At 39.2% G+C, this 24,103-nt stretch overlaps 1 protein-coding gene and 1 long non-coding RNA gene across 2 annotated transcripts; both read right to left on the minus strand.

Annotated features, from left to right (window-relative positions):
• Nucleotides 1-277: 277 nt before the first annotated feature.
• LOC140232474 (uncharacterized) lies at nt 278-1,434 on the minus strand. Its single transcript, XM_072312566.1, has one exon. The coding sequence runs from the start codon at nt 1,432-1,434 to the stop codon at nt 343-345; it is 1,092 nt and encodes a 363-aa protein (XP_072168667.1). The 3' UTR covers nt 278-342.
• A 17,966-nt stretch (nt 1,435-19,400) lies between these two features.
• On the minus strand, nt 19,401-20,375 carry LOC140233141 (uncharacterized). Its single transcript, XR_011901530.1, has 2 exons — nt 20,340-20,375; nt 19,401-20,184 (listed from the first exon to the last, which is right to left on the minus strand). It is a non-coding gene; the product is annotated as an uncharacterized lncRNA (long non-coding RNA).
• Nucleotides 20,376-24,103: the final 3,728 nt, after the last annotated feature.

Raw genomic sequence — 24,103 nt, forward strand, 5'->3', positions numbered from 1 at the left:
CAATTTAGCAGACACGTTATGCTTTTATTCCTTTTTTTCATTTTCATTCATCATAGGTATTGTTTGAAAGCATTATAACATTTCATATTTTCGTATTCATTCTTTATTCTGATATCATCTTTGCAACTGTACTTTCAAAATAATGTATATGTGTTTTTAATGTTCGATAGCATTATTTCATTCACAGATACATTAATCATAACTTTGTTTTGACACTAATTGGGAGAAGGAGGTTTCAATTTACATTGTGATTATTTCTTTCATATGCATGTTTCATTATTTTCATTTGGTGGGTGCTATATTGCGTCAATCATCATTAGGAATAAAGTTCTTGGATCAGCTCTAGCCATCAATTTCTTGGCGGGCCAGGCATCTTGGGAGGTAGGTCTGAGTGTGGTTAAACCACCGGATGGCCTTCTCTTGTGTTATGGCGTCTGTATTTCGCCGAGCTGCCTGCTGAATGAGGTTGATTCTCCACTCCTGGAGGTTAACCCCAGCTTCTTGTGCTGCCCCTCTGTCTCCTAGCCTCTGCTGCAACTCCGGGCGGGCCAGATCTCTTTTGATGGCTGCCTTGAATGCAGAATGGGCCATCTCCACGCAGTTGAGAAACGGAGAATAGGGAGGAAGACGCTTCAAATGAATCCTCGGGCTCGCATCATCAGGTAGTTGAGCTCTGACGTGAGGACGTGCGTTGTCATAGATCAGGTACACATCCTCATTCGGAGGGAAAACATTGTCGCATTCATGGGCGGTGGTAGCCAGGAAAGCCTCGAATGTGTCCCTCGTTACGGTTTCGGATGCAATGGTGTGGTGAACAAGCCCAACCTCACTAGAAACTGCAAAAGTGACATTGCAGTTCCGACCGCGTTGGCCATGTACTACTCGACGTGCAGGGATCCCTCGTGGGGCTCTCCCAAAAGATCGTCTTGTCCAGATGTTGTATCCGGTCTCATCGATGAAAACGCAGTGTGCAACGACACCCTCGGCCATGAACCACTGTGCATACTCCACGCGCATGTCTAGGATTCTCGGCGAATTTCTAGCATCAGGAACATCCTCAGCTAGTTTAGAGGTGATGAGCATTCCATCCAGTGCTCTTGCAATGGTGGAGACAGATACAGGGGGCTTCTGCGTAAAGACTGCCTGTAGATCTCTCTTCATTTGCTCAAGGGTGGCTAAGGGGTTATTGTCCACAATGTGTTGGAGACGAGCTCTCATTTCGTCATCCATCTTCACGTTTCGCTCGCCTGCCCTTGGCAACTTATTGCGTCTTCCTGTCCTAAGATAGGTGGCCACAATTGATCTGGCCGTTGAGCGTTTTATTCCGAGTGTGTCGGCCAGTTCTAGATAGTCAAGGTTATTACCCTCAAATGCTTCTATGATTCTTTCCCTGTCTTCTTGAGGGATACGCCTGTATCTGACTTGTGCTGCCATGACTGGACATAAGAAAGTGAAGTGATCTACGGTACTGGTGCATGTATAGTTCTCATAAAATGTATGAAAGAAGAGGGGCGTTACAGAACAACAAACTCGAGTTATTTAGGGTCAAAGACACCTTTACTATACTTAACAGTGTGTGGATGAAACAAAAATTCACATTTAAATACGTATAGATTACGGTTCTCACCTTTTCAAAATAGAAATGACATTACGCCAATTTGAATGAACATGTTTGGAATTTGACTGCCCATACGCGAAATTGAATGACCGAAATACCGTTTTCCGCCAGTGCTGGCGAATTTGAATGACTGAAGACCACGTGCCAATTTGAATGCCCGTTTACGAATTCGAAAGACACATGTGCGAATTTCATTGATCGAAATGCTAAATTGAATGAACAAGTTGCAAATTTGAATGACAGAATGTGCAGTGACGAGGATTTTCGCTAAATTGAATGAACGTTTTATCAAATGGACTGACAAATGTGCGAAATTGGCCGGGAAAACCTATAGTTGATAGTCCAGTACTTATGAATATCATAATCACGCAGAGTGCTTTTGAAATTACCCTTATATTTATATCTACTATAGTGGTCATGGATGCAACCATTTCTAGTGACCTAATCAGAATATGACACAAGTTTCATAAGAGTACGCGGCGAGACTCATAAGAATACAAGACAAATTTCAACACCAAATACCAGCAGGCCATGATTTGATTGATTGATTAATTTTATTTTCCGTATAAAAACAACAACGGCTGGATGGCCCATATTCAGCGATGCCAACATGGCATCGCTGGTCTTCCATGGGGTCCAGAACATGGAAGTTATACAAATACAATGTGAAATTAAAAAATGCATAACTCTTATAAAAAATTTACATGTTTGTAATACATAAATTGACAGAAAGAAAAACAACAACAACAACATCGAGTGGCGAAAAGCAAAAGAGCAGGATACAAATGAAAGGGCGTGGAGAAATAATAAATCATAACTTTCACTAACCTGTACTAATTCAAATAATTCTGTAATAACTCTTTTTCGTCAACAAAAAGAAAAAAATCAAATCAACGGAGCAGTAACCTTACACATACTTATTTTAGATTTACATATATAAACACTGGGGGAAATTTTAATATCCATGGGAAGGTCATTATATTCCTTTATAGCATATCTATATTTAAATGACTTTTTCAAATATTCAGTTCTAGGTTTGGGAAGTCATAATTTTTGCCCAAAACGGGAGGGGTAGGAGTGGGTTACAATTTCAAATTCATCCTTTAAATAAGAAGGAGTTAAGTTATTCATAATCTTATACATAAGGGTAAGGGAATGATGATACCTTCTTTGATCAAGGAGTTGCCAGTTTAAAGCGTTATGCATTTCGAAAACAGAAACATGAGCATCGGGTTGTAATCTTAATATAATTCGGCCGGCCCTCTTCTGTAATTTTTGTAACTTATCTAGGTGTTTCTTAAACGTTGACCCATATATAATGTCTCCATAATCGAAGTGAGGAAGAATCAATGACTTATAAATTAATTTCAGAATGATTCACTTACAGAGTGTCTTAATTTAATATTACTCTTATAGCCAAAAAGGATTAACTTCACATCAGTCTGCGGAGCCCTTATTGGCTACCACAGGCATTACTTTATAACAATTGTGCATTAAAAAAAAATGTTCAGTCTTATCTTTGTGTTTGTACGTTTCAGTATGATGTCAATATCAGTGTTCTTTCCATTACGTGTTAAAGTTCCGTTTGAGACATATCGGAATATCTCAGTATATTACAATACCATTGTGACGGTCACTTTGGAGGCCATTAATTGTTGGCTGACTTGACAAATTTGCTCAACCGAGTTGAATTCAAGAATAGGGATTATTGCTTTTAATCCCTCGCTTCACGTTATAGCACAATATTTCACAATCTATAAGAAAATATCAAGGAATTTCCGTTTATACAGGACATTTGTAAATATCTCAAAACCTTCAGCACCCTCGAAATGAGGTGATACCATCAATCTATTTTCAAATTTTCACCATTTAGAAGAAAAAAAATTAACATTGGAATTTCAGTTTCTGCCAATTATTTTGGCGGTCATCTTGGACATCTGAAAACCCTAAGGAATGCAAAAATGGCAACAACAAAATGTCGAGGGTGCTGAATAGGGTCTCAAAAATTTCAATATTGACAGTTATTTTGGCGGTCATCTTGGAATTCTCAAAACCATCAAAAAAAAAAAAGAGTTGCATCAACCAGGTTCGGATTCAGCACCCTCAAAATAGGGTAAAACCACCAACTGTTTTCAATTTTACACCATTTAGAACGAATCAGGGAGCCTACATGGAAATTTCCGTTTTTGACGGCCATTTGGGGGCCATTTTGGCGGCCATCTTTACCATCTCAAAACCATCAAGGATGCAAGAGCTGTATCCTGCAGCTTCAAATTCAGCAAACTCAAAATAGGGTAAAACCATGAATTTGTTTTCAATTTTATACATTTAGAAGGAAAAAGGGGGTTTACATATGAGTTTCCATTTTTGGCGGTCATTTTGGTGGCCATCTTTATCATCTCAAAACCCTTAAGGATACAAGAGTTTTATCAAGATTCTGATCAAGCACCCTCGAACTAGGGTAAAACCATCAACAGTTTTCCAATTTCTCACCGTTTAGAAGGAAATACAGGGGAATTTCCGGTTTTGGCGGCCATTTTGGCGGCCATCTTGAATATCTCAGAACCCTTAACGATGCAAGAGTTGCATCATCCTGATTCGGATTCACCACCGTCGAAATAGCTTCGAACTATCAATTGTTTTCAATTACTCACCATTAAGAAGGAAATACATAGGAATTTCCGGTTTTGGCGGCCATTTTGGCGGCCATCTTGAATATCTCAAAATCCTCAAGGATGGAAGAGTCGCATCATGCAGATTCGGATTCAGCATCCTGGAAATAGCTTAGAACCATCAATTGTTTTGAACTTCTCACCATTTAGAAGGAAATACATAGGAATTTCAGGGTTTTGGCGGCCATTTTGGCGGCCAACTTGAATATCTCAAAATCCTCAAGGATGCAAGAGTTGCATCATGCAGATTCGGATTCAGCACCCCCGAAATAGGGTAAAACCATAAAAAAACATTGGGTGGACGGTAAAACAAGGTTCAGCCTTTGGCACCCAGACTACAAAGTTACCATTAAACCGAAGGAAGAATAGCCGTGCTATATGCGATATTACCACTAGTATTACATAACCATGAAACATAATGCAATGATCATGATCCCTGCCCCTCTGTTGCGAAATAAATTGTCGCCCCGTCAAAGATTGTCGCCCCCTGAAATAGGCGACAATTCTTGATGGAGTTGGCGGCTTAAATTGTCGTCTGGCGATAATTTATGATGAGGGCTGACGGCAAAAATTGTCGCCCGCCCTCGAAGCACATTTTGCTGGGTAATATCATTCTTGAAATAGTCATTGAAATACCAAAACATAACCTACATGGCTACATCCATGCAAACAAGCCATGTAAAATGTCACGGTGAGGTTTCAAGGAAGTGTGTGTGCGCGCGCACATGATTATTGAGTGTCCGTTCGTGCGTGTGTGTGTGTGTGTGTGTGTGTGTGTGTGTGTGTGTGTGTGTGTGATTTAGCGCTGTGCGTGTTGTGGGAATTGTGTCGCTTGAATGTTTCGTTCCTTTTATTTCCTGCGGGCTTACGTAGACACACGAACGCTCGCACACAACACACATACGTACGTAGCCCACGTACACCAAACCCCTCAGATACACACTCATGCAGGCACAAAACTGCGCCCACAAACACGCATCACCACACACCCTATACACATACGTCACGTACCCACATCGTACATACACACGTACGCATACAGGCACACTTATACATACAAACAAACCACTACCGCTATACAACCACCACACATGTACAGTTTCCACATATTGTATTGTTATACTCCAAACACACACACACACTCACACACTCCGTCACATTGTCGCCCCGAGCCGGGGGCGACAATTTTTGACGGGGCGACAATTTATGTCGCAACAATTGTTTTTGCCATCACAAATTGTCGCCATCGAGGTCAAAAATTGGGAACTGCACAAGCATCAAAAATTGTCGCCAGACGACAATTTGTGACGGGGCGACAATTTATGCCGCCAACTCCGTCAAAAATTGCCTCCCCGAGCCGGGGGCGACAATTTTGACGAGGCGACAATTTATGTCGCAACACCCCTTGCTTCACTTGTGGCAAAGTTACTGTATTCATAATTATAGAATAGCGCCCTCGTAGTCAAAGTTGTCGCTCAAACATAGCTGCTCGCACTGATAAGTAAAATCTTGCGTATGCAGAAACGTGCAGCACTATAATAATTTATTGATTTCGGCAGGGCAGGGCGATTTGCCCTGATCAATTGCTTGATTATGTGTTTGTTCTCATTGGTTTTCTATGATTTCATGATATGCATCTTTGGTGCGTTTCATTTTCTCGTCGAAACACATGCATGGATTTCACTATTGCGAAATGAAAACTTGCTGTCGCACTTTGTCAGAGGCATAGCATTTTCAAACTGACTGACTGCGAAAATTCATGTTTTTGTTTTTTGCCCGTGAAGCTTGTATTGTCATGATTGTGTTCTGACTCCTTAACAAAACACTAAAATAAAACTGAAAAAGACCTCTGCTTGCATGAGATGCATAAAAAGTATTTATAGCAGTCAATTTTAGACATCTAAAAAACTAGGCTGTTGCTCAAAGAAAAGTGGGTAAACTTAAGCATTCTGGCTATTCGGGAAGCTTAATCATTGTCACTAAAGCGCTGCAGTTAGAGTGAAACATGAATGCAGAACTGTCGATTTCTGTTTTAATATCATATACTGAAGATGATATGTGTGGAATGAAACCAAGATAACAGGAGTATGATGAGTGATGACAAAAATGCGAAGTATTAACCAAACAGGTTTGCTGGAAGTAGGCTACTCCGTCTCAGAGCTTACTCGATCGTGGTTACTACGTTGATGTTTTACATTCCGTTACTTTGATTATCGATTCATATCGGGACATAGCGGTATTCATCGCGCGCGAGAGTGCATCGCATGCAACAGCTTGTTCTGCGTGCGATTCAACACTACAGCTCGATTCGATCATCATCGTACTAGTCGTTCTACGGTGACACAACATTAATTTGCTCCTGCCACAGTTTCTCCAAAGACTTACGGTTAGGGTTAGGGTTGTGATAGGGCTTTAGGTTTAGTTCCAGATAAGGATTAGGGTTAGGGTTATGATTGTGGGTAAAATATTGATGTTCGGCTTAGCGCGTGCAGATATTTCATTGGAGCAATTGCCACAAGATCAAATGTCATCCATTCTCGGGTCCCGAATAAAAGTATTCCGACTTTATTTCACGCTTTCGATCTCAAAATATTATACTAATAGAACAATAGAGCAATACTATAAGAATGAAGGGCAACCAAGATGTAACCTTTAATAGATTTCATGACTCGACACAGGGCTGGGTATCTCTGTTCGTTAACAAAGAGCGACCTCAAAGCCAATGATAATTATTTCGTTGTCGTGAGTGTTACTTGAATTCACTTTATCGGTGTGTGTGTGTGTGTGTATATGTGTGTGTGTGTGCGCGCACGTGTATTTATGTGTGTGTGTGTGTGTGTGTGTCTGTATGTATGTTCTGAATGTGCGTTATTTTTTTTAATGCATCTATGTTTGTTTGTGGGTTGTAATAGGCCCTACATTGTTTTTATTCTTGTTTATATTACATAATCATACATCATTGCGCAAATTCTTTTTTTTCCGATAGGGTAAATATAAACAAACTTCCTGGTTATTTGTCTATGTATCCTTGACAAGCCACAAATCACCATTCAGCACCTATGTATTCTTTTAAACGTCATTATATCAACTATGATACTAATTAATAACCGCTTGATTTCGGGCTCGTTAACGGGGCAATAAGATTATCTGATGATTCTGAAGATATTCTCTTCTTTTTTTTTGGGGGGGGGGGCGGGTAATAACATGAAGTACGTAGTATCAGCATACCATTTCCATGGCGCACCGCAAGAAGGTACACGCCCTGGTTCCGGTCGGCTACTTGGAGACGTTTCGGGACCAGGAATCGGAGGCCGCTGGGGGACCCGTCCTCTCCCGCTACCACCCCAATGTCTGACATCCTCGCCTTCTTATCGCATCAGTCGTGGATCAAAATACGATCGAGACCCGAGGACAACACGAAGATACGAAGGATCGAGAGATCCGCGCAGCAATCAGCATCTCGTATCCTAGCGGCAACCTGCTGATCAATACATACGTGCAAATATCGCTAATCCACATGCGATAACCACGCAGACACAGCGACGACGCAGAATTTTAATATTCCAACGTAAGAAGGCCCATATCTGAACGGAATTCTCCTGGAAAAAAAAAACCAAAACACACACACCCCAAAACTGCGTTGCTAAGCACCAGAGAGAGGGATATCCTAATTTCTTTGTAGACACAACTGTTTTTTTTGTTTTTTGTCTCTCTCCCGTGTAGCTGTTATCGCTGGTAAAGGTAAACCGTTTGTCGAAGAACCGCATGCCTGGAATAATATTCGACACTCCAAATCCGATCGGCGCTCGGTTTCAGAAATAATACCTTCATGGTTGCAGCCAACCCGACAGGCACCAGAGGCTCGATTGCACCTCTCTCTCTCTTGGTCAATGATACTTGGATTTCTTTTGTGCTATTCAAGTGTTCGCTTTAGTTCCCCATCATGAAACACCTCTGTTTATCTTAGCAGGTCCCAATATCCGATCCTTGCCTTCCAATGAAAATTTTCCAATGAAAGGCACACGTACGTCACACGGCGCATGTATAGCACCACAGCCTCCTGTGGAGGCATACCTGCAGCCTATGTCACAAAATGAGTGGAGGTATGGACAAAGGGTTCGGACCGACACATACATGGCTGACACAACAAAACTTAAAAAGAAGGGAACAAAAAGAGAAGCGGTGCCAAAGTTCAACCTCAAAACTCGGTCCACATAATGGTAAAGAACACACCGTAGGTTTATGTGAGCCGATGGCTACGGACTGTAGTTTGACCACGGAGCTACTAGCTAGCTCACCTCCCTGCATGGTTTGACCGCCAATCTCCCACGTAGAACAATAATGGGCATCGAATCGTAAAAGTTATGGTGGATTAGATATTGCAGCATTCAAACTGAGAGCAGATAATGCGAACGTATTCAAGGAGAACATTTGCATTACTTGCGGCGCAGTGACTGCACGGAACTCACATTGCCGGTGTATAAAATGTAACCTATGGTCTTTAACGCCAAAGTATTAAGCCTGCAGGTATAAAATAATATTTGCATCAAGAGACATGAGTTCTTCTCTTTTTAATCCTTAACAAGGAAAAGATTTGTGAAAATCTGAAGCTGCGTCCAAGTGGGATACTTATGAGATAATGTTATCACTTTAACTCATTTGCAATACGTACTTTGATTAATATCACTTTGTCACTAATAGGAAAATCTTCCTGGCATCCATACACTTAATTGCGTGATATATCTGACTTCATTTCATCAAATCCATCCATCATTTCGCTTGCTTTGTTCAGCAGAATTTCTTCATCTTTCAAATTAAAAGAAAAGGTCATAATGATTACGACATACTTTTTATAGGTCCTGCATGAATACTATAATCCACCAAAATGCACATCTTGCTAATCAGTATAGATTCCCTATCGTGACTAAAACCGTTCCTCATTGAAACGCTTTTTCTAGGGGTCGTCGGTTTCCGCGCTCGTCACTCGCAAAACTCCCTGAATGTCTTTTTTCCCCTCTCCTTCTGTTTAATTCCGAATTAAATCAAATCCGCAGATTTCTTTACACAAAGAGCAAATGAAAATCGGGCACTATGATAGCCCGATCAAACAAAGTCGAACCAGTTTAGAAGGAGCGCAGATCATTATCGCACTGTACATAGTGCATACAACAATGAGTCCATGTTGATGCGCATGTCATAAATAATAATGTAGTTGCGAGTCTATCTATATGTATATATTTTGCTGCTTCACTGAACCTTTTAAGCATTTCGTCTAATGTGATTTGTCAGGTAATCCCTCCGCCATTTTACTGTTGCAACTATCATAGAGAAGATACATACATCGTAATTGCCTTCTTTAGCCCTGTTAATAGAGCGATCCGCGCCGTCGCTATCAGTGCTCAATGAAAACATGACAATGAATTGTTGCGACACTCCTCGCCGTGATGATAAACTTAAAAGACATGGCAAATACAAAAGTTGTGGTTCGCAGAAGAATGGCGGCACGTCTCTCTATCTCTGCCCATGCAGCTGTGAAAAAGAAAATGTGCTGCTTGCGGACTTATTACTGTTATTTTTTCTTTTCTATTGCAGTCGCTAGGTTCGGCCAACGCTGTTCTTGTAAAGCGCATGTAATTCAGATGCTACTGGAATGATCCACATACATGCATAATGGCAAATGGATTAGGAGGCACCTTCATACTCAAGCTCGCCGAGCATTCGGCAAATGCAGACAGTAGGACCTATACACATAGATGACATAAGGGGGGGGGGGGGTGTACTGCGCTGTTAACGAGTCTCTACAACTATTGCAGAGGAAATGATGGTTACATTCATTTCAGCAGAAATATTCGTCTTTGTCCTCATCATCGTTATCCAAAAACATCATTTCATCATCATCATCATCATCATCATCATCATCATCATCATCATCATATTTTATTATATAGATCCTACTGCTCTTTTCTTCTACTACTTGACCAACTATTAGGCCTACTTCTCGATGATGATAACTATAATGATGATGAGGGTAATGAATATGATAACAATAACGATAATAATAATCTTCATAATGATTTTATAACAATGATAATGATATCAAATATGATATGGAGATGATGATACAATTATTGTTATTATCGTCAGCATCATTATCACCACCGCCGTTGTCCTTGTATATCATTCTCATTATTATTATTATCATCACAGATTATTACCATAATGAAATTACCGAATTAGAGACACCATTTCTAACTATTCCTGTTGAAACACAAAGTATCGTGGAAATATACAATAAAAAGATACAGTATCAAACGACAAAAATGCGGTTCTTTTGAAGTTGATTGGTTGACAAGAAAATGTCAAAACTGATGATGACACTAATGATGAAATTAAACATGCACCCCCATTGGTACATGCATGGCCTTCACCTTTCCACCAATCAAACTATAGTATTAGGGACATGAGATTAGATATGCGCTGGATATCATTGTTTGCTTTCAAACGCTATCTCTTAAACCACAAGGCAAGATGACAGCGATACGGGACGCCAGTTTGAGATGCATTGTTGCATAAAGAGATGTTTTCTGAGCAAACAGTTAAACTTGTCTCCAGAACTAAGCAAGAGAATGAATATAACGGCCTTGAAAGGCCATGTTAGATGGATCACATTCAAGGAGGCATATATATATATATAATCATCATGAACATTATCATTCTTTTTATTGGTTTATTTGCAGTCACCTTTACGACCAGTTTTGTAACGTCTGTTAGATGACATTGTATTATGGCCATGAACTTTGATAGAGTCGTTCATTTTTATATGTTTCTTTAGTGAAATAATAACTTGTCTTTTTTTTCCTTCAGTATCAAAACACGGACTACGAAGGGGGCTAACATCTGAAACATAAGCGCTATTGCCGTATCATCTGGCACAAACTTAGCTTGTGTGCAAAGAAAAAAAAACCCAAATGAGAGTTTTCTTATATTCTTTGTGCAAATCCTGTTATGTGCATATTGTTAGCGACAAGAACGCCTGAAATTTGGTATTCTAGGAGATGACTATAGCAACAGTGATAACTGTTGTCTTAAAAGATGGTCCACATCAATCTGTACCGACGCATCAAGTTTGGAAAAAAAAAACCCAAAACCAACAAAATTAAAATAACAAACTAATGAACCAGAAAGGAGTCTTAAGACGTAACGATCCAACTAGATTATTCATCTATTTACATACTCCTTCTTTCTTTCTTTTTGATTGGGGGTGGGGGTGTGTATTTCGATAAAGACTCTTTATTCAACAGATAAAGAAGAACTAAATGTTTGGGTGAAGAAAGAATGTGCAATCATCTTATACATTATCTTCACTCGGGCTCAGCAAAGAAAAAAAATTCAAAAGACACGTATGGAAAGCAATGTTAATTGACGTCATGTTGACCGTTTTCCTTCTTTTAGGCAGAAACACACAGTGAGTCATTTGAGGCAAACGAACGGCAGCTCCTAATCATCTGGATGTTTTAGACGGTGACTTAATCGGTTGCCCCTTTTGAGTAAGTAACGCAGTTACTTTATTGTGTTGTTTAGTATAGCCCTGCGGTTGCTGTCATGACGGTTGGTTTTGACCTATTTGCGTTGAGCTTCATTGACATCGAAGGCGTGGGTCCTGAGAGGAGATTATTCGCCAAAATGTCCCTAACTATGGACCAAAGCGACGTTGCATCATAAAACCAACAAAAGATAAGAATTTTAGGTTAAGGCTGCAAGGATCGACTTCTGAAAGAGGAGATTTTCAACTTTATATGTTATGTGACAGCTAACTAATTTCATTTCATCTTCACTTCATGTCATTTTATTAATTTCCTATATCAAAATTAGTAATACAAAATTATTACCCAATAACAATGACGATTTGTGAATATGTTCATGAAATAGATATCAAACGGTAGCGTTATATGAATGAAATGCACTTACATCAAACATGAAAAACAACAACAACCAATAATATGTGGTGTGCAGGTATACGCTGCTCCTCAGAATAAGGGATTTTAATCAAAGTAAATTATACATCCAACTAAAATTGGTTTTGATGATAAGATCAAAGTCAGACAAAAGAGGATGATTAGGTATAAGAATATCATTGTGTTAAAAATGTCACATACAGTGTATTTTTTATAACAACCATAAGCACATGTGTAAATTGTACGAGGCGATGATGTCATAATATCACAATACTCACATTGGTTTCTGCACAAAAACTCGCTGGGGTCATAGTATTTGGGGGGGGGGGAATGGAGGGGGGGGGGGCTGATGATTTAGCAATTGCAACCTGTTCCTCCTAAAAGTTATTGTCGCTTTGTTATGACTAGACTTCAATTCTTCAAAGCAAAGGATGCACTTTATTTTTAAGGATATTTTAGTGACGCCTTGTGAGCAGCTCAAAGGAAGTCTTGTGAGGTTATCCCACGAGTTCGACACCCACGAGTCATACGACCCACGAACCAGACATTAAAATAAGTCCAGAGTCATAGAGTATACGAGCTATAGACACCAAGAAAAAAGGCTCAAGAGCTAGACACTAAGTAAAACAGGCCCATACATGAGCTAGACACTGCAAGGCCCATGAGCGCGACACAAGGCAAAAAGGTCCACGAGTTCGACACTATAGGTTCTTATGTAGCCTAATGTCGAGTTCGTGTGGGCCTTTTTTTGCCTAGTGTCGAGTCCATGGGCATTATTTGCCTCTTGTCTAGCTCGTGGATAGTATAGCTCCTAGGCCTATGTTAGCTGATATCGATCCCGTGGGCCTTGTTCACTTACTAGTGTCTAGCTCGTGGTCTGTATGGCTCGTGGGCTATGTGACTCGTGGGTGTCGAGCCCGTGACTTGCACCCATTCGAATAATATAGTTACAACCACCTTGTATCATTTATTCGTATCAAGACTGTGGACAAAGTTTCAAGACTGCTTACTGGTTTTCACAGAAACCGTTCAGTATATTCACACCCCTCATTGGTGAAAAACGGAGACGGCCAATTCGAGACAGAAAAAAGATCCAACAAAAACTGCAATTCAGAAACCCAAAACTATACACTGTTTTAGTGATATATTTCCAAACTTCGAACTTATTCCACAAAATATTCAGCAAACCATAACAGTCCAAAAAGCATATTTTCATTCCAAGTGGAAAATCAAACCCATGACTGTTTTTGCGCCACAATCGACAATGTGCAGGGCTTTTTATCATCTTTAAATGGAAGATGTCACGCCATGTACTTGTCCTGTCTTTTTTTTTCTAGGATTTTGATTATTCAAAAATTGGAATCAAATACACCTACTAATTCCATACTGCATTGCAATCCTGGCTCATAATTTTATGAACGTTCAGGCTGCAAGGACGCCAGCTGCATGGCTATCCTTGAATACCGGTTTTTAGATGATCTTAAAACGAAATGAACTTTCTTCTCTTTCTCGATGTAATTCTATATGATAACTGGGATGATTTTCTTTTATTTCTTTCTTTTTGTTTAACGCATTGACTTGTAGATAATGATTCCCTCAAGGTAAATGCATGTACATCAGTTTCCCGTAATCGAGAGGTTGATGATATTAATCATATTGTAGCAGCACTGTAAGAAGTCATGGGTTTTGGAGCTATTTTCCCTGAAAAAAAAGAAGAAAAAAATGATAAGCACTTATCACGAAAAAGGCAATCCTTACCTAAAATTATATCCATATATAACACGAGTCAGCCAACGACTGACAGAACAAAAAGGCAACAACAAAAACATAACCATATTTTGATTTTAATGCTGTGTTTTCAAATTTTGAATCTGGATTTGAGACATCTGCCAGAAGTCATCAAATTCAGCAAAATATTTTACAAACCAAAACACAACCGAGAAGAATATCTTTAGGCCCACTGGAAAACTAACCCCTGTGACTCGGCATGCGCGTCATGCGCAAAAGGCTTAATGTCCTTTGATCGGAAGATGTCACGCCATGTACTTTTCCTTTCTTATTTTTGTTTTTAGAAATAGAATAGATATTGCTCAAATATTGCTGAAATAGATATCAAAATTACTCGATTGTATGTATCTGTACGCTAATCTGACATATTGATTTATACAGAACTATACTTGAAGATGATGCCATATTAGTTTCATTTGGCCGAAATAAGGAGAAAGGCGATAAAACCGGCTTTCTATGAGGGTAAAATTTCAAACACTTTCACAAAATGCAGCTCAGATTTACACTTTTGGACATATTTTCGAACGGCATTGACTTTTGTTTTATATGCTTTATCATTAGGTGAAATTTCATTGCATTTGATATAAACGAGCAGCATATACCCGATATTATGTTAGCGTTAAAAATGAATCTTCAGATTGCTCAGAAAGATGGCGGCTTCAAGCATCGAACATCAAAGGCACAAATGCACCTGTGGAATTCTTTTGTCCATCCATAGAAAACTGACAGCTGATTGAATAATTATAGTCAGTTGTAACTCCATCTCTCGAACCTCCTTGGTTCAGGCGTCAAGGACGCCAGCTGCGCGGTCATCCTTGAATACCGGTTTCACATGATCTTAAAACATATTGAATGTTCTGCATGTCTTTTCATGGAGGATGTCACACCTTTATGTGTCCTGTCATTGTTTCTGTTTTTAATGATGCTGATTATTCAGATATTGATATCCAATATCCACTAATATTCTACTAAATTTGAATGCTTCCGTAGCGTAAAATTCTATGAACATTTATGCATGCTACAAGGACGCAATCTTGTTGGTATCCTTGAAAAACGGTTTTCACATGATCTTAAAACAAAATGAACGTTCTGCATCTTCTAGCTATACTCCTATCTTATACACTGATATTTTTCTTTTTTTCCCTATTTTGTTTTGTTTCTGTAGTAAACCGTTGGCTCCAAGATAAATGATTCCCTCACGGGAAATCAGGGCACATCGGGTTCCCGTATTCGAGGGGTTAATGATATCGTATTCTGTATGACACGCGCACCGACGTACAGACATTAAAATGTATAGAAAATATGAAGTTTCAGTTTATATAATCTCTTTGTGTGTTTGTTCTGCTTTTTCGTCTGCATGACGCTGTACGTGTCAGTAGATGCACAGTTGGTAGGCTATAGTAGAGGATATTAATGTGCAGACCTATATGGACTTACGCAGAGCCATGAATCCGTTTATCATTATGTCGCAGAGTAAATCACTAGAAAAACTTTTCTTTTTTAAATGGAGGGTAACTACAACTCTGAAACAAAAACATCAACAAGGAAAGTGTTTTGAAATCAGTGTAGATAATTCTAATTTTCACTTACCTTATAATTTCCCGCTGAAGCTCGATGTAAAATAACGCGAGAGACTCTCAAGCTTCGCATGGCTGAGATTTGCTAGAAAGCGCTCGCGAGTTCATCGGCGTTTTCTGCTAACCATCTGAGAAAATAGGCTTGATCTGGTTGGAAAACGCAATTACTAACATGATATTGGATGGACAACTGTAATGAAACCGAAGAAAATAACTTGACAAGGATAACTAATTCCATGCCTTACCTTCGATATGATGTTACTGTGTAGTCCTGTGACTGCAACGCCGTTTCTCTTGCCAGGTCGCCACGCTTTAACTGTAACGAAACTGATGAAACACGCAGGCTCAAAGCGGAGTTAGCTGTCTCAGTGACGATATGCTAACTGGTGAAGGTATCGACTGCTGAGTAAAGTATATCAACTGGTGAAGGAGGGGGTAACTATGTAGTGGGGGAAGTATACATAAGACAGGGTGGGGTGCTCGAATATTACGTTGAGGACCGAGGTCGTGTAGGCCTAATGCTGCCAATTTCAGGGCCAGGCAAAGTCGTGTATGGCTACCCGTGTGAGTTGTTCGATCCCTGATAATCGATGTATGCTATAGGGATGTCTGCTGACTTTTCAAGCGCCACTGACACCTTGTCGGCAGTATATGTTTGCATTGCATTAGTACCAGCAAACAAACAAACAAACAAACAAACAAACAATAACAAAAAAAAAAGAAAGAAAAGAAGGTGGAGGAGGGGTTGGGGTGACGTGTATAGGTGGCTTAGAAAGGAAAAGATGCTAGATCTGTTTTCGTCGTAATCCACTCTTCTTCCTATAGTGACAAAAAAAAAAAAAATACCAGATGATTATGATATCAATATATTCATCTACATGTAGTATTATAAGATTTGTATCCATATAGTAAAAAAGGTGCAAAATTTATCTAGAAACGTATAACAAACACAGCTAACCTGTTTCAACTCTTTATCCCGTGGAAGAATAGAGCAAGCTGCAGACAGCCATCGATTCGGGAAGGGAGTTGATTTATTACTGCATCTTTGTAAGACTCCCGAGCGTGTAAATTACGTGGTTGTCTTTCCCGACACCCTTAGCTATGTAGGTCCCATTGCAGCAAGGGGCTATATACATGTATTAACGTAAGTGCGAAACGATTTCAAAAGAAATCCGAGACACTTAATAAACCGAGATAAACGTCTTTACGATGCTTACAAAACAAACGTTACAAATCAGAAGAGATAAAAATGGAGTTTAACTCAATCATTCTCCCGCCGATCCGAGCTCTTAAATTGGGGACCCCAGTGCATAGCCTTCCCCCCTTATCGGTGTGGGGAGGATTTATTGGCAGAATAATAAGAGGCATAAGATAGGGCATCCCGTCAGTTTACCTTGGCTACCGAATTGTTCTAAAACATACGGACACGTTTAAGAGCCAGTTGTGTACATTTAACAATCACATAAATAGCACCAAGTTGGGAGACGTACACTTATACAGATTTAGAAGCGATTTATCACCCCATTTTTCGCTCTCTTACATTGGTAGATTCTCAAGCTATTCCTGAGAGAGAGCGAGGGAGGAATGGAGGGGGAGAGAAGGGGGAGAGAGGGAGAGAAGAGGGGGGGGGGGTTCAGGGGAGAGGGAGGGAGTTAAAAGAGAGAGGGAGAGCGAGACATGGATATTGATATTGATGTATAGATTGCTCGATACAACCAGGGAGGTGGTCTTTTTCCACCTCCCTGATACAACGGATGATAAGTAGTATATCAATTTTGTATATTTTGAATATCTCCCCAAAGTTTATGTCGAGTATAGGGGGGAAAGCGGGGGGGGGGGGGGGGGCGGGGATGGGCGAGGGAGGGGACACGAAAAATGTATATTTGCGGTGCATGGTACGTGAAATGTGATGAGAGATTGATTTTAATCTGAAATACATGTATGGCCGAATTGTGGCGTACATTTCGGTGCTTGCATCCTCTACACGCTCATTATGACAAAACCATGAACGGCAAGAGCAAGTCCACTGCTACACACGTTAATGCCGACTTTGAGACTGGTAAACGTTTAACCGCACTCGGACAAGGAATAACAAAAGATATTGATGTTTACACATGCGCACAAATCTTCATTAAACTTAGTCTAGTTCACGCGAAGTGAAAAAGGGGGGGGGGGGGGGGGGAGGGAGGGGAGGAAGGGGGAAAAAAACTTGCATCGTTCGCACCAATGATCATTGATGTGTGTTGTAGAAACTTCTTCACATTTAGGCTTTTGGGTTGGTTGTGATGGTGTTGCGAAGTTATCAATCATGACATTTCTATTTTCATGTGCACATACATGCACATCTACGAGAGTCGTGAGACGAAAATATCATAAAAACTGATTTTTAATGATGTTGTTGCCCTTGTGCAAACGTGTTCAATTTGAAAATTCTACGACTTGTATACTTCTTGATTTTATGTCCGATTCTGATAAAACTTATGCCTGGATGATCTTACTACACTTATCAAAGTCCAATTCAAATGGACTTGAATGGAATTTCACTATGTAATGAGTTTGTTTGGTTTCGAGGAAGGTTCCAGGATGCTTTCAAGAGTTTAACATTTTCGCTTTAATTCATTGAAAGGCAAGCATTGTGTACTACCCACCCCCCTCCCCCCTGCCGCTTCAGACGGAAAGCACACATACATACAGTACACACACACTTGTACATACAGAACAACAGAACATGTATGTAGATACATTGTAAGGCCTCTAATCGGGGGCCTGCCCTTGCTTTTAAGATTTTTTTGACGTTTTTTTTTTCTTTATGGTTGACCAAAATGAATGGCCCCGATTGATTTGATTTGATTTGATTGATTGATTGATTGATTGATTGATTGATTGATTGATTGATTGATTGATTGATTGATTGATTGATTGATTGATTGATTGATTGATTGATTGATTGATTGATTGATTGATTGATTGATTGATTGATTGATTGATTGATTGATTGATTGATTGATTGATTGATTGATTGATTGATTGATTGATTGATTGATTGATTGATTGATTGGATTGATCGATCGGTCGATCGATAAAAATATGGATGGATGAATGTATGGATGGATGAATTGGCTACAATCGTGAACCGGCAGAGACATTTACACAAACAGCCCAACATCTATCACTAACGCCATTTCTTAAGACCAATCTTCAGTCAGACTCACTACGTATACATACACCCAAGGTCAATTTTGGCTTGTAATTTGCGGAAAACGTGTATTACTGCCTAGTCAATGATGTAACTGCTTTTCTCTCTCTCTCTCTCTCTCTCTCTCTTTTTTTAACATTCAACTGTGTTAGAATAACATAATGTATTTTCTCGCGATCAATATTCCCATTTTGCGAGTGTTAAATTGGTGCATTCCAATTGAAGATTACATGTGATAATGTGGTAAAAAGCTTGGATAGACAGTGTTGCAGCGAGAGAAAGAGGACCCCTCCCCACCTACAAACTTCCTCCAGTTGAAACTTAATTACTGAGTAAGGTCTACTTAACAATAATTAGAAAGGTTGGGATCTTCATCTGGCAGTTGTTATGCAGCCCAGGACAACAGAGATGACTGCAAACTCAAATGTTCAGTTATAAGCCAATGGTAACATGGATCTGGCATGAAAAGCCAACATGTCTAACAACAATCTTCAAGATCAACAACATTTGGAGCACTGGGCCAACACATCCCATGGTGCTACAGACAGCACAAAAAGGTAAATACAAAATAAATGAGTCATGGCTTCAGTGGCGTATATAAAAAGAAAGATTGCTTTATTCAACATTGTTATGGTATGTCAACTATGACACTATGCCGTGTGTGGCGCAAAAAAAAAAAGTTTAGATAATGGGATCAAACAGAAACATACATAACAGTACCAATCACGTTCAATTCACGTACACATAGGCCTACACTTGCATTATTAGGTTTGCAGGGAATGATAGAACACATTCCAGACTTTACTCAGTTGACAGTCCCGAGAATGCTTGGGTAGGTGTCTATGGGAAATGCATGTTACAGCAAAATCAGTCCGTCCTCATTGGGTCAATAAGGGAGGAACCTACAGTAAAATCCCCATGTCATAGATAACATAGGGATTTTCATAACTGAAGCTCAACACATGGCCCAATGTCTGCATGTATGTATGATGGACGACTACACTGGGTTGGATGATATAGCATGCATTTGCTCATCAATTAACTCCAAAAATGTTGCAAAAAAGTACCGATTTCTGGGTGCAGTATCAAAAAAAGGAAAGGGAATAACAACATTTACACTTTGCTTCATATTTTCAATGTGTTCAAATCTACTTAACGCATGTTGTGGATGGATCAAAAGTGCTCCAAACAAAATCATGCCATGTGAATGTGAGATCCACCTGCAGGCTGCACAACTGCTCAAAGCAAAAAAAAAAGAGCAAATAAAACCAAAGCATAACTTCACCTGTTCGACCAACAGATCTATTCTACTTTAAAACCTTGTGTGTTGCATGAAGCATTAAAATGGACTGTGACCGCGGCGATGAACCTGGGGTATCTACATCTAATGGGAAATTTCATATGATTATGGAGCACAAGCAGAGACATGTATTGTGATGTAAGCCTAACTCCCCCCCTCCCCCCCCCCCAAAAAAAAATAAATAAATAAAAAATAAACAAACATAAAATAATATTTTACCAATGATAGAGAGCCTACATTTCTCACCAGTCACCTAGATAATAAAGCTTCTAGCAACCATTTGGAATTAAGGTCAAAAAGAGAAAAATAAAAATAAAAACAGTATACACAAAAACAACCTCCCCCCCTCCCCCCCCCAAAAAAAAAGTGTGACAATGGCAGGACAAAACAAACAAAGCAACCCAGCCAAACAAAACACTTATCATCAACACTTTCTGACTAAAAGTACAAGAACATATATTTCACCTTCTAAGTATTCACCACTAGAATGCGCTTATTAGACTAATGCCAAGTCCCTTCCATCTGTCTTTTATCCCAATCAATTTTGATAAAACAATTGACCCACCAATGCAACCCTAATAGTGCCTTCTGGTATTGCAACTGGAATTTTTATGACATGGCAGCTCACTCAATTTGACACTCTCAGCTTGATTGATCAGTTTCAATGAACAACTTTAGATGTGTTCACACACACTGATGAGATACACCCAATTAATAACCTCTACGAGTTTTGTGGGAAAAAAAAAGAGAGTCTACAACACTCAACTTGTATTTTACACTTTATATTCGTATTCATCAATCTAATCCATTTGTCAATCTATTTATACATCTACTTATCTACTGCAAGGTTGTCTACAGTTAAATACATCACGGGCCCCAAATACTGGACAAACATATAAAAAAAAAAATTCTGCAAGCCCTCCTAGACAGCAAACAGCTCCAGGCTGCCAACATTCACACACCACATTAAAGGAGATTCCAAAGTAATATCAAGAATACTTTTTTCTAAAGTGTTGCATGCAACCCAATAGGCAAAAAAAAAAAAAAAAAAAAAAAAAAAAAAATGAATCCAAAAGCATGGAGACGGTTATATTCGTTTATCTGGCAGAATCGGGCATTCTTCTTTGGTCTTTCAGAGAAGTGCACTGAACTGGCACATGCAGCAAACATAGGAAAAGTGATTGTCAGAAAAAAAAAAATGGAAGTTCATGTCCCCTCCCAATGGAAATAGACACTTCCACTGCTAACAGAATATAGTGGTGATAAGAATAAAGAACAAAACACACAAGAGAAGGAAAGAAAAAAAAGGGACAATGCAATCTCCTGAACAACTACATCCTGTAAACTGGAACTTTTGTACACAGTTAAGTATCTCTTGTAGTGAGGGTTTATTCATTTCCTTTGTCATTGTTTTATTTTGTTTTCATTTGATATTGGGGGGGGGGGGGAAGGGTAGAGTGGATATTTTGAGCTCCAGCACAAACACGTTTGGGTATGTTGGGGCTTTCTACTGCTGAGGGAATGCTGAAAGGATAACATAACTTATTCAGATGGTCAGGAAGTGAATATCTGATTGCTTTACTGCTGTGAATGCACTGTGACGGACAGGGTCGTGGCACTTGGCAGTCCCATGCCGGCACTTGGCAGTCCCATGCCATCACCTGCACAAGAGTGGTATTGATTGCCTCAAAAGGATGGAGCAGATCCAAATCAAATGATCGAGATTGTACACGTCACCAGGCATTTGTTTTGCTTAGCATGTATGAAGTTTTGCTTGTGACCGGTCATTAGTAAAGTACAATGACTTGCCATTAGCACTTTCCCATCAAGATGGTGACCAGGGGAGATTTCATCATTTCATTTACTCCCTCATTAAGGTGATTGTAACAAAGACAAGGATCTGCTTCATTATTTCATAAAGCAAATAATACATATCATTTTTTTTCAGGCATTGGTATAATTACCCACACTTGGTACCTTCCAAACACTCCAAACACCCTCGAATATAGCCTCAAGCTTGTTAGACTGTTCCAAAAGTAGTTGTGTGGGTAATTCTAATTCATGCTCTTACTGATGTATGTTATTTTTAATACTCATGATGGGGTGCAGCTCATGGGAAAAAGAAAACACCTCTGAAACCATAAACCTTGTTTGAACAGGGTCTTCTATATCACACCAAGTATCTGTAGATGTAATGATGTATGGATAGTTATCTCTTGCAATGTGAGGTACTGGAAGGGCAAACTGTGATTATCTTATTCAAATTGTTGACCACAGCATTGCCCTAAATATTCATCAATTTGGAATGTCCCTCTCTGGGATCACATTCACAACATGCAAGTGACAAAAGAATTAGACATCCAAATGTAAAAGACCTGTTCAAGCAAATGCTACATGACAAAATATACACAAAAATCTCCCCAAACTCCACAAATCATAACCTCTACATTAAAAATTGTACAAACTGACATACATCTAACTCTCTAATGAGGTAATACTGAATGCTGAATGAGATCTCGTTTGCAAATTTTTGCAGAGAAGGAACACACACCATAACCCAGCAACAGAGAGAAAAAGTAGTATTCATGTAGAAGAGCGCAGGTAGATTTCGAATTTGTTCCTTCGATCTCAAAGTGAGAACTTATAATGCTAGTTCATGAGGACAAATGTTTGACTTCAATGAACTCCTTCTTAAAAACTTAAGGGTGAAAATATGTTTATCTCTTTCATCAACAAAAATGAAAACATATCCCTATTTTTTCCATCTGTATGTTATTTTCTGTTGCATGGTACGGTATTTGAAATGTTACTGGCTGTTCATAAAGTAAAACAATATTGTGCTGTATCCTCTGTCAATGGTAACAACAGAATTACTATCAGTCAGAAAACAACAATCACACCCCGCCCCCCCCCAAAAAAAAAAAAAAACACACACACACAAAAAAAAAAAACTCAACATAATATAAATTAATCATTATAGTCATGTTAAATCATCTTGAGTTCAGAATTCTGGCTTTCTGGATTCTTTTTTTTTTCCCTCCTGTACCCGGACAATTCACAGGTTGAGCATGTGATCTTCTGCCAAAAAAAAATGAAAATATCTATTTATGAATTAAAAAAAACCAAAAAAAAAAAAAAACCAAAAAAAAAAACATGTATGTTGCAACATGATACCCTGGCTGTTGAGAATGTTACAACACCAGTGACATCTGTCAAAATAAACACATAAAAATATATACAGTGGTAATCACTTTAAACCATTTAGGGCACAATAAAAAAAAAAAAAAAAAAAAAAAAAACACCTCTAAAACACACACAAAAAAACAACAACAATGAAGAAGCCATGTTTGTTGCAGCTGCATGACTTGCATGCATCTGATATTTTCTCCTCAGTATCCAACAATAGCCATATGACCAATTCAGGATTGTAGACACCAACTCTTTCTATGTTTGGCCTAGAAAAGGGAGAGAGGAGGCTTTGGTAAAGTATATTCACTGCTGAACTGAGGTTTGGCTGTGTCAAAGTACCGATATTAAGAGACTGTTGTAAAAACTTGCATGATGCTTGTTGTTTTCCCTTTCTTTGTAACACACAAAAAAACTATACAGATACAGTCTCTTTTTTTGTTTTCTAATGATTTTGATAACGTAAGTCTGATGTCACTTCACCAATCTTGGAAGGAAAAAAAAGTACAAGCATGAAATGTGTTATATGTCCTGAGCTATGCCACACGAAGAGGCTCCTACTGAATGGATGTAAAAATTGATGACTTGTGTGCATAGGAAAAGAGTATAACACAGACAGGGGGATCCAGTCAAGTAGCCCCAATAGCTCTTTTTAACTGCCCATGAGAAGTTGTGCCAGTTCTTCACATTTTCTCAAATTCTGATGGTCTCATACTCTCCTGACACTTTCCAACATTTACCTTCACAAAGTCAGCAACCTTATGCCTGTTCTTAACTTGTTGAAGACGAGTCCTGAGAATACTCGGACAGG

Source organism: Diadema setosum, chromosome 9, assembly GCF_964275005.1.
Source record: "Diadema setosum chromosome 9, eeDiaSeto1, whole genome shotgun sequence".
NCBI lineage: Eukaryota > Metazoa > Echinodermata > Echinoidea > Diadematoida > Diadematidae > Diadema > Diadema setosum.